This window comes from Trichosurus vulpecula, chromosome 2 (assembly GCF_011100635.1).
Source record: "Trichosurus vulpecula isolate mTriVul1 chromosome 2, mTriVul1.pri, whole genome shotgun sequence".
Classification (NCBI taxonomy): domain Eukaryota; kingdom Metazoa; phylum Chordata; class Mammalia; order Diprotodontia; family Phalangeridae; genus Trichosurus; species Trichosurus vulpecula.
In genome coordinates, this window is record NC_050574.1 from 230,800,420 (window position 1) to 230,812,265 (window position 11,846).

An 11,846-nucleotide genomic window follows, 5' to 3' on the forward strand; every position below is an offset into this window, starting at 1 on the left:
GTAAATCGTTTCGAAACAGTTTCCTGAAAGTCTATTATTAGCATATGAAAGCAAAAATCCAGTGTCTTAAAAACAGGTCTTTCAGGACACTCGTTTTAAATAAATTGTAGAAAATTGTGCCGATGTGTGTGTATATCGATATATGTGTGTATGTAGCTCTTTCTCTCTCTTACATATGTATATATTTAAGGGAAAGATCATATATATATAAATGTATGTATATATATAATTTTTTTCTGCCTACATATCGATATACACACACATAACCCACTCTCTGGGCCTAAACATGCAATAGCAAGTTATTTGAGGGCTTCAACTCTTCAGAAAATCTCATTATGTGAAGAGTGAAGTGGCTCTGTAGGGAGCATTATGGAAATATCTGGGTTTGATTTAATGAGGCTGTTCACATTGGTGGAATATCAACTTAACAGAGAAAAGTCTACCCAGGGCGTCCAAGTTACCAAAATGAAAATTGGCAATTGAGATGATAAGAACGTGGCTTTCTTCTGCGAAATCACTTCAGGTAACAGAGATAACATTAAATAACATACATTCTATGCACCAAGAACAATGTTTTATGTACCGAGTCTCTTATCTGTCTCTTCTAATGACTTCCCTTAGCGGGTTGTTAGTACTTGACAGCAGGTCTCTGTGCGGGGAACTTTTTTTCCAATTCCACATTCAAAGGAGGTCCATCAGAGAACATGATTGGCAATTTTCGTCATAATCTGCACATTATTAGCATCAAAATTGACATGGCAGTAACACCGGTGGTTTTTGATGTGCCTTTCTTCAAGTTCAAGGAAGTCCCTCCAGTAGCAGTGGTTTGGTATAGCAGGTCTCAGTTACCCAGTGGTGGCTTTTCAGAGGCAAAGGCTCAATAGACATGCGTGAGAAATAATGCTAAGAGCCAAGGGGGAGGGAAGAGGGGAAAGGGGGGAAAAAGAGGGTGGGGGCAAGAATTCAAACTTTTAAAAGTGTCTGCTTCAGGATAATATCATATACCTAAAAATTCAAGTATTTCCCAGATAGCGTGGAATGTGGTGTTAGAAAGCTGGGCTTTAAAATGCCTCTTAAGATCCTATAGTAAGTAGTCTGTCAGTCTCTCACTTCCTCACACTTTACTGGCCCATCCGCAGCCACCTCTTAGATACCACTCTTTTGCATAAAATATGCAAGACGTGTTCTATTCATTGGGACTAAAACTAAAGATAAGAAGGAAAGAGAAGGGGGGCAGAGGGGAAGAGGCCCACTGGTAAAACTCTTCCCCATTTTCGTCTTGCTTTGCAAAGGCGGCAAAAACGCCCCCGTATCTTCTACATCTTTCCTTTTCTGTCCTCCCCACGCACCCCCAAATAGGTAAACACATTCATAAACACCAGCAGGCGCGCAGCCGCCACTTCCACCTTCATAATCTTTTCCCAAACCTCTCCTTTGCCTCTTCTCTCTCTTCCTGGACTGAAGACGGAGGGCCGCCCCTCCACCAAGAAGTTCAAAAACCCCAACAGCTTCCCGACCCCAAACAAACGACCACCAAAAACAACGCTAGGACTGAAGCTCCATCTCTCTCTCTCTCTCTCTCTCACTCTCTCTCTCTCTCTCTCTCTCTCTCTCTCTCTCTCTCTCTCTCTCTCTCTCCTTCTCCCTCTTCTGCATAACGAAATAAGATAAATAACTCCCTTTTTCTTTGTCATTCCTCTTTGCTTCTGGGCCACCTATGTTCGTCATTATATATTCAAGATTAACACAAGCACGGGCTGGAAGTCACTAATAACTCAGTTTAGGGTTGGGTTTCTGCCGTCGAGCCTAGAGTTCTTTACATATGTGTGAAGGAGGACCCGGGGTGGGGGATAGGGTGGGGGTGGGGGAGGAAAGAAGGGAGAGAGCGAACTGAGAATAAAAAAATAGAAAGGACTTTTCTGAAACCGAGTCGCGGCTCTTGCCCCAGCCGCCTCTTTCCTTCTCTCACTTTCCCCCGCCGCCCCTCGACCTCCCCCTAGCGGCGGCCCCGAGCACGGGGTAGGAAGAGGTGTTGACGGCGGGGAGTTCAGTCCCGCCTCTGGTAGCGCAGCGGGCTAGGTTAGTTATCTGGTGAGCGGGGCCTCCTCCCTCTGGTCCGGGGGGCTGACCGCCGTCTTGCTGAGCACTGCGGCCGAGTATGGCAGGAAACTACTCTCGGACCTCTGCGAGGCGGCGCTGCAGGCGAAGTCCGAGCCGCTTCCACCGCCCCCTCCACCGCCTCCCCGGGACCCCAGGGCCGCGGCCGCCGCCGCCGCTGCTGCGGCCGCGGATTGGCTGCTGTGACAGCTGAGGCAAGAGCAGGGCGCGGAGCCGCCGCTGGGGGGCGCCCCGGCCGCCGCCGCGGAGGAGGCCGCCGCGGCCGCGGCCGCCGCTGCTGCCGCGGCCGAGGCCGCGCTGTTAAGCCCGGCGGCCGCAGCCGGAGACTGGTAAAGGCCCGGATGGCGGAAGCTGCAGAGCAGCTCGGGCCGTGAATAAGGGTGAGAGAGGGCGCGGAAGGTGTCCAGAGGGCGGATGGAGGTGGCGAAAGGCGACGAGGCCGCCGCCGCAGCTCCCGAGGCCGCGGCCGCGGCGGCCGCGGCTGTGACACCCACGTGGGGGTAGTAGTGGAGTGGCACGTGCGAGTGGAAGGGATAGGGCAGGCTTCCGGTGGCGGCCGCGTGCGTCATCATGTAAGTGTAGAAGCTGGGGTCGGCCGGGTGGGGCCACGACATGGCCAGGCGCTGTCTCTTGTCCTTCATCCGTCGGTTCTGGAACCACACCTTGGAGGGGCAGAGGAGAAAGGAGGAATGGATGGAGGGAAAGACGAGAAGTACACCCCGGTTAGAGACCTAGGCCATTCTTGGCAGCTAATATAAGGGGCCCTCGCCCCCAACCCCATACACACATGCACAACCTCACACAATCATCCCTCACCTCACAATACACACAGCCTTGCTGTGGGTACCATTGACATCAATAATATGCATTCCGACCTCAGGAAGTCGATCTCCATCCTCCTTTTGCTTTCCATAAACACACCTGCCCGCCTGTCCTCACATTGCCCCGTCCCAAGCCTAGCCTTTCGTCCTAGCCCTAGTCACAGCTGGAAGCAATTCAGCCAACTGCCGCCAGATGTACACAGCTCCCTCACCTCTACACACACACACACACACACACACACACACACACACACACACACTTCTATCCCCACCCCCACGTTTGCACTGACTCACTCTCACCCGCCAGGTCTCGGGTTGTCCTGGACAGTTGCTTGTTTATTTGTATGTGCTTTTCTGACCTCTACACTCAAGTGTGTACTACAGGAGTCCTTTCCCACCCACACCCATACCCTTCCACCACCAGAGTGTACAACTTGGAGGTACCTCCTTACAATTGAAGGATTTACGAATGGATTCTAGGCTGACTAGGATTCTCAAAGAAGTAGCCCTGGCATCTTTTACTTAAGCGGCAAAGCACAGCATTTGAAGCATATATACTTGATACCGCTGTGCCTAGCTTCAGACATAGATACTAATTTAATACAGGAAAAGCGGTTTTGTTGAGATTTGTTCTATGTGCGTACATAGAATCTCCGTACTGCTGCCCCTTACAGACAGATATCTTTCCTTTGCCTAACGATATACTGTTCACGATGACCTACATAGTTCGTCGTTGCCTCCATTAAAGAATGATCCAGGTCAAATTAGAGGGAGAAATTCTACCCACTCAATACAATACTTCCTGTCATTGTGCTTACGGGGCTTCTCTCTTTTTCTGGTGTGTCTCAGATACCTAAAAAGGCCATCACATCACTCAGCGACCCAAACGTTTCACCTAGTACGCTAACAAAAAAACAAAACAAAACCTTTCCCCTCTAAGGGAGACACACCTCACTACAGAAATTTGAATGGAGAAAGCAATTGTTTCCCCCTCAAAGGTTTCGCGAAGCAACTATTACGTAAAAAAGAAAGGACACATATAGAAAGGAACGACATAGAAATCCACTTTCTCTTAGCAATACATTTTTTAAACGGAATTCATTTTCTTTTTAGCGTTGTAAAGAGTGTCATGGAGACTAAACCTTCCATATCAAGAACAAATGAAAAGTTTCACTTTAGATCGTTCATTAGAGAAACAAAGAGCACAATTTTCAGGGGACAAAGATGGGGGGGGGGGGCGCTGGGAGAAGACAATTCCTAATTTGTTGGCATCATTCAATACATCCATAGCTGTTCTTTTTCCTGTTATTGTTGCTATCCCAAATCAGTGCCCACTGAGAGGACAGAGGAGGGAAATACCCCCATTAGGCTCATCATTTAGATTATACACAGTGCAGGAATAATGAAGGATCGAGATTAGTTGCCAGCATTTTCTAACTTTCACCCCAAAGTGTCACCTAAAAAGCCCAACAGAAAGGTCAGACGGCACCCAGCAATACCCTTCTAGTAGTTCAGAGATAGCAGTACCTTGATGGTAGTTTCCGGCAGGTTGAGCGCTGCGGCCAGTTCGCATCTTCTGGGCCGAGAGACATAGTTCTCGCGGTAGAACTCCTTCTCCAGTCGGGCGATCTGCTCCCGGGTGAAGGCTGTGCGGTAGCGTCTCACCTGATCGGCCCCGGAGCTCGAACTACCAAGGGCATTGCTGCTGTGCAGGTTGGTTAAGCCGGAACCTGAGGAAGAAGGGGTAGTAGTCGCAGCTGAGCTGCTCTCCGAATATCCTAGGAAACAAACCAACAAACATGCATGAAATATATACATATATGTATACACATACATATGTGTGTGTGCATACATATATTTGGCCTTGGAACCTCCACGCACAATAGGTTGTGAGTGGATTAAGTAAAGAAGCCTAAGAAGGGGGGACCACTGATTCTCTGAACTGATGTAATTGATAGTAGCTGTCATTGTTACAAATTGCTGCTGTTAATAGAATCAATAAAGTTTTGGGATTCCTTCATAAGCAAATAATCCTAAGTAAATTAGGTAGTTTTTAATAATTATAGAATTGTTAGGCTAGGACAAATTGAACTAAAGAAGAACAGACACCTCCAGGCATGGTTTGGGAGGCTAGAGGACTCAGCTAAAATCATATCTCTCTAACTTGGAGCAGCTTCTCCAGTTCAGCTTTGTTGTTTCTTAATTATTTGTAAGACCAGCAAAGTAACAGTCACTAGATTTTATAGTACAGAATCCACCTCGCCTCCCAGTCCTTTCTCATATACATCCAACACTGCCAGCACTATCTTAAGAACCAAAAGGCTTCTCTTACCAGTCTCCCTCCCCATAACCAAAAAGGAATAAATCCAAATATACATGTTATACATATATACATACATACACTCCCAATCCCATTAAAATGGGGCATGCTGTAATGGAGAACAGTTTAATAGCCAGTGTATTAAAAACGAAGCTGAATAATGTCCATTTTTCATGAATGGGAATTGAGTAATAATCATTTTGAGTTGAACTCTGAAAACATTTTAAATCCCCTCTCCATACTTGTATATTGCACAGTCTGATTCATTGTTTGGTGTAAGCCTACAGCAGAGGAGACATACATTTTTGATCTAGATACCACGGATTGTACTCCTTTGGTGGATTTGGGTGTGTGTTTGTTTTTATTGTGAGTCTGTATTGTACATACTTATACAAACACAAAAAAATACCGAGAGACTTATATGAATGTCTCCGATACCCAGTACACGGATGCACTTTAACAGACAAACACACCCAAGACTCTATCATTCCTGGACTCACAAGCCAACGATAAGAGCTTTCTTACAGCTCGGACAGTGTTGATAACTGAGCAGGTAAAAGTACCTCTACGGGCCAGAGAGTTACCTTCGGAATAACCCATAAGACCGGAGAGGAGAGAGAAAGAAAAAGAGAGAGATGGGGGGAAAAGGCAGGCAGAAGCCCGAGTTACCTTTGTTATTGTTTTCCTTCAACTGGGAGGCACTGAGGCTAGCTGGAGAGCGGAGAGCGGAGCAGCCCACCTCCACATCACTGTTCATATCTGCCTCTGGAGCAACTTCGGAATAATGGCCCGTTTTCTTCCTGCTTTCTGCCGGAGGGATTTCGGAGGAGACCGTGCTTTCGCTGCTCGGGTGTTGGAGGTTGAATAAAGTGTCTATTTCGAATTTCCCTTTGGCAGGGATGTCCCCTATAGAGCTATGCAGGGAGGCGGAAGTCAGTCTCGGGCTGAGGCGACCACCGTGCTGCGAATTTTCGAGGGCCTCCAGCACCGCATTTCCAGCTGAGTCGGACAAATTCGAAAACCTTTTGCCAGCTGCAGGGCTGTGCAGCCCTCTTTCCATCAGAATCATCTCTTTTCTTATTCTTTCCATCATCTCAGCTTTATAAAAAATGTCAAAGTTGCAGGGCTGGTCCTTTCCTAATGATAAGCTGCAGCAGGGGCTAATTCACATTCAGCCCCAGCGAGCGGCTCTAAATATTATTATCTCTTTTTGAGGGAGGCGTAAAAATTGTGGGATGCCAAAGCGAGGGAATGACTGGTCAAAATGACCCATACATCCTTTCTAGCCCGAAATGTCATTCATCAAAAAGTAGCGCTCGTCATTAAGGTAGGAATGACGCTGTTCGAATAATCATTTATTGTAACAGGTTTATAAGCAAATAAATACGAGCTCTTGTCAGTGGGTAATGAAGGCGGCTTCGGAGCAGACAAATATATCCAGGTGGAAAGAAAGGAAAGAGGAGAAGTGAAGAGGCAAGCTCTTGTCCTTTGCCTGATCAGATCTTGCTGCAATTGCTCTGGGGTTTGGCCTCTGGGGGTGAAATTGACAGTCTGATTAATAAAACGAGCAGCGCCACATTTCCCCCTTCATTTAGGGACATCATTATGCTCTGATTTTTGTTTTGTTGCCTTTTAGGTCCTAATGATGCAGCTTCTTCCTCATTTTTTCTCGGACAGAGGCACATGTTAAATAATAGATAATGCTTTTATTTTTCCAGGGCAGATTGTCTGTCTAGGATTAAAAAAAAAAAAAACATTTACAAGCAGAAGTGGGGGTAGGGTGCGGTGAGGGGAAGGTTGCAATATGAGTTGCGTAAGGATAGGATTATTCTCTCTAGATCTGGCTCTCTGATTGAAGAGCCAAATATAATTTTTTTTCTTTAGCAAAGAGGACTCTTAGCTCTCTCTTGCCCATCCCCTTCCCCACCTCACTCAGGCCACCTTTCGCAACAAAATCTTCCTTGGTGGAGAGAGTTTCAGAAAACTCTCGCTGTTCACTAAAAGAGTGCATTTTCGCTTATGTCTCCAAATGAAAATAATTACGAAAACTCTTACTTTCTAATACATTTTGGTTATTGAATTCTGAACTCTGGGTCTAGGGTTTTTACTTTTATAATCCTGCTGATTGATGGTCCTCTCGCCTTACGATTTGTCCTCTGGGGAAAATACACTCTGCTGTATGATTTGATAGCAAGACTTGACAAATAACTTTAAACACATTTGTGATTTAAGGCACCTTATGAACCAACCCTTTGCATTTTCTACTTTCTCCCCTTTTTCTTCTCGAATTGAATAATTTTCGGTACAGTAACCTAGTTTTCAGCACGGTAACCAAAAAATAATTCGTCTCCTCGCCATTCTCGCTCTCTTTTCCCTTCCCCCTCCCTCTTACTACCTTCGTCCTCCTCTTTCTCCTCCTCGTCCTACCTCCTCGCCCTCCTCCTCCTCACCTTCCTCTTCCTCTTCTTCTTATTCCATTCTCGCCACGTTACCTGTAGCTATTGGGTCTTCCCGAAGCTAGTCCCAGGCGCAGGGAATTAAAGAAATGCCTCCCGGCTACTCTAAGGTACCGCCGTTTCCAAGCCGAGCCTCTCTCTGTGATAAGTTTGATAGTCATAATGACGCGGATGGCAACCATCTTAAGGAAGATAAATCCTCAGACTTGAACATCTCTGGAGTCGCCTTCAAGCCCACAACATAAACCACTCTCCATCCCCCAACTCCACAAACATACAAGCTCCGCCGCAGAATCAACTAAAACTAAGTTTCCGGGGCTCCCTCACGTGCTGCCTCAAGGAGAAAAGAATGGCAACATTCCAGCACCTTCTCTGGGATGGTAGATGCTTGGGATGGCGACTGATCAAGCGACAGCTAATCTCTTGATTCTCACACGTTCCAGGTCCTGTCCTCCCCAGCGCACATCCAACTATATAATCAAGACACCCTCTCCAGAACGTCCAAATCACTGAGGCAAATAAAAGGGCGCTTTGCCTATCTTAGTCAATTCACATCTTTCTTTTTAGCTTGGCCAAGTTGAGGATATTCCTGAAACTGGGGAAGAAATCATGTGTACGTGTAAACTTTTCAACAGTAGACAATAATACCAAAGTGTAGAAACTAAAGTGTTCTGCCTGAACTTTTCTCTTAGAGACCCACTACAAAGTCATAGGCCTTACTTTTAAAATCCAGTCATTTTAAACATGCATAGCCCGAGCTTTGTCAAAGGTGAGGAATTTAAGGAAGTGGGAGAGAACATATAAAATGGGAACCATAGGCATCTAAGTGGGGTAAAGGGAAGAAATCTCTCTCTCTCTCTCTCTCTCTCTCTCTCTCTCGCACACACACACGCACGCACACACACACACACACACACACACACACCTCTGCTATCTTACACTTCCACCACACTCCTTTTCCACCCATAAATTGCCCCACCAATGGCAACCGACTTTCCTTTCTTCCCTCCCACCCCCCACCCCCAATTCAGGCCTGGACCACTGTTATGGTCTTGATCTGCTGAAAACCCAGGCTCTTCTTTGCACATCAATACCAAAGCTCAAAGACTCTTCCTCGTTTCTCCAGTTGCTCCTGCGTTTACAAGTTTACACCCCGCCCGCATCCCGCCCCCCACGGCCACACGTACGTATCCCAACTCTTTCCTGAAGCCTTCAAAGTCCTCATCAGAGATAGGACGTTGAATCTATTGAAATCTGTAAACTGAAATATATACCCCACACAAATGACAGAACTTCGGTTCCCTCTTACAGACCCTGAAAAAGCTCTCGTTACTACATAGGAAAACTTTATCCGTTTTTCCCAGGGGCCCGAACTGAAAATAATGATAGGTTATATGATGCCCCAAGTCCTTGAACCAAACACGCAGTCCAAAGGCCATTTGGTCCAGGCTGCGAAGTGAACGACCAATTATGGTAAGAGAAGCGGAAGTCTGCGGGCAGCTTTATTGCTGTCGTTTGGCGCCCCCATCTGTTTTCTTAAATGCCTTGACTGCTCTGAGGAGCTTTTCATTTTTCCAATCCACAGCCAGAGAACCAGGCTCCCCTACAGCCACTGGTACGTGTGCGGAATCCAAGGCCTTACAGCCTGGGAGCCCTGGGATATAAGGGGTCAGTTACTGCGCAGGGAGAGGGCACCTTTTCCTGAGGAACTGCAGGGAAAGTGTAGCCAAGGCCAATGTCTTGTGGAAAGGAAACACAAAACGTCTTTCGTGAGAGCCGCCAATGCCAGACCTTTATTGGTGGTTTAAAAACTATTTTGCACCTTTTAAAGAATGCTAATATTTCGCTCTATGGGGGCATTTATTGAGAGGAATACATTCAAGTTCATGTTAGGGAAATTACTCACTATAAAATACATCAATCATCTTGCACTAAACCGTGTTTTGGAACCCCAAATGGCACACAGAATGTGTTTATAATCCATCCTCACATTTAGCATCAGTTGGGATTTTGAGGAATTATATGACATTTTTATTCCTGGTGGCTTCCCCATGTGGGTTTTGTCGTTTTGAATACGTTTGTGTTAAATATTGCCAGTCTGGAAAAATACAATATGTGTTTAAAGAATTATACCCAAAAAAAGTCCATTTGAAAGGCATTAGATTGGTTAGTTGTACCCAAAACCAAAGTTCCCCGCCTCAACTCCTTGCAATTTTAAAGTCAACATGATTATTCTTTTAAATCGATACAACCATTCAGAGTGCATAAGTATATTCCCGCCCAAACCTTTATTTCCTTGGAATTTATAGGAGGATAAAATCTCCAAAGAAATGTTTCAATAACATTTTTAATGTATCTGAGAAACTTCATCCAATATATTGAAAGATACTTTTTTACCTGAAATGCAAGCTTTAAAGAAGTAGCTTTTAACTCAGTCTAAAATTGTGAGGAATCCAGACTAAATATTTGTTTCTTGGTCAGCTGCGAGTCCTCCAAGGTGAAGTGGCAAGCCATTACTGTGATTGCAGGTAATAAAATGCCCTACTAGAAGATGCACTGAAAACGAGAAGGCTCCCATAAACATGGAGGTCTTCTTTAAACGCACGAGAGGATCTTAGGGTTGGACTTGACTGCTTCATTGTTTCCCTAAGGGCATTAGGGATCCGTTGGTGTACAATCCATTAACTTTAATTATTCTTTACAGAGCTGAGGGGGAAAGAAGCACTCACCGGGCTAAGAGGATGTAGGCTAATGCATCTTGGCCTTCCTGACTTTGTCCCCCACTTCGCTGCTGCTCTGAGAGTCTGTATAGCATTTTATTTACTTAGTGTGCTCAAGGAATCATCAGAGATCTTGAAAGGAAGAAAAGAACTAGGTGACGATGGCTAATAATAATAAGCAGCATTTGTGTAGTGCTTTGAGATCTGCAAATAGCTTTACATTAGTTTGTTCATTCGTTGGATAACTGTATGATTTTTTTTTCTTAAAAGCGTCGTTCGATATAGTTTCTTAAAAGTTCTCCCCACTCCCTCCCTCTCTTTAGCACAAGGAAGATGACGGACAAGGTCTGGGCAGTGGTGGGAGGCTGGAAAGGACTTTTAACTTGGATACTGGAAGCTAGAAAATAATTTTCTCTTTTAGGCAGCATCTTGATTCAAAATCCAAGCATTTACTTTCCTGAGGAAAACTTGTAGAGCCATCTAGTGATGGAACCCAAGTACTGCCACGAAGAACTATACTAACGATACTCCAATGAAATGCTGAATGAAGCAATTTAAGAATCTATTTTCCCCTGTGCCTTTGCTTATGGCTCTGCTCTTGCAGAATTTTGCTAATAAGTGTTTCCGAAACCTTAACTCTATATACAACACTAACATTAATTTTTCACCACTAAACAATTCAGGTCCTTGAGAACCTATGTTGTAATCTTTCACTTGTGTGAAATACCCACATATGTGTTCACTTACACTCTCCTTACTAGTTGAAAGATTGGTCAGAGGTAGCACTTGGAGCTGGAATTAAGGAAAACTGTTTTAAAAGAACAATGATTTGTTAAAAAAAAAAGTATCACAGAGCAACTATATCGTAATGACCCCAAAATCGCTTAAGTGCATATTATCTTGTTTCTACGAAGCCACAAGTTGCAAAAAACTTCCACGCGTAGCCACACCTTAATTAATTCATTTGCCTATATATTTTGTACCTCGTGTAGATAGTAATTGTAGTTTAAGATAATCATCTGCATTTAATTCATCTTAGCAATGAGGCAGTTATTTAAAGGTCTACACAGAGGGAGTGATCATAGTGCATGCTAATGCAGTTTTGATATAGAGCACACTAATACTACAACTACTGGGTTAAACGTCAGAGATTCTTCCTGGGACTGCCTACTCAACCTAAAGTTTTCTTTCTTTGTTCTTTCTCCCCTTTAACTGTTTTAAAGTTCCAGCTATACCTAAAAAGCTGGGCTTTTGCCTTAAGAGAGAAAAAATTAGCTAGAACTAACTATAGCATATGCATAGAAAGACTCTGGCTGGCACAGTTCTCTTGCAATTACTTTCTAATTCGCTTGAGAAGGCCACAGAAAACCCGCTGTCACCCCCGTAGCCATAATCAACTGAAATACTTCCA

The 11,846-nt window shown here is 45.0% G+C and overlaps 1 protein-coding gene across 1 annotated transcript; it reads right to left on the reverse strand.

Moving 5' to 3' along the window:
* Positions 1 to 2,084: 2,084 nt before the first annotated feature.
* EVX2 (even-skipped homeobox 2) lies at positions 2,085 to 6,352 on the reverse strand. The gene is made up of 3 exons (XM_036742830.1): positions 5,929 to 6,352; positions 4,467 to 4,717; positions 2,085 to 2,780 (listed from the first exon to the last, which is right to left on the reverse strand). The coding sequence occupies exons 1-3, from the start codon at positions 6,350 to 6,352 to the stop codon at positions 2,085 to 2,087; spliced, it is 1,371 nt and encodes a 456-aa protein (XP_036598725.1).
* Between the last annotated feature and the right edge of the window lie 5,494 nt (positions 6,353 to 11,846).

Coding starts and splice junctions, on each gene's coding strand:
- EVX2 (XM_036742830.1), bottom strand. CDS start 6,352: ATGATGGAAAGAATAAGAAAAGAGATGATTCTGATGGAAAGAGGGCTG. Junction 4,718..5,928: donor GAAGGAAAACAATAACAAAG/GTAACTCGGGCT, acceptor TTTGTTTCCTAG/GATATTCGGAGAGCAGCTCA. Junction 2,781..4,466: donor TGCCGGAAACTACCATCAAG/GTACTGCTATCT, acceptor TGCCCCTCCAAG/GTGTGGTTCCAGAACCGACG.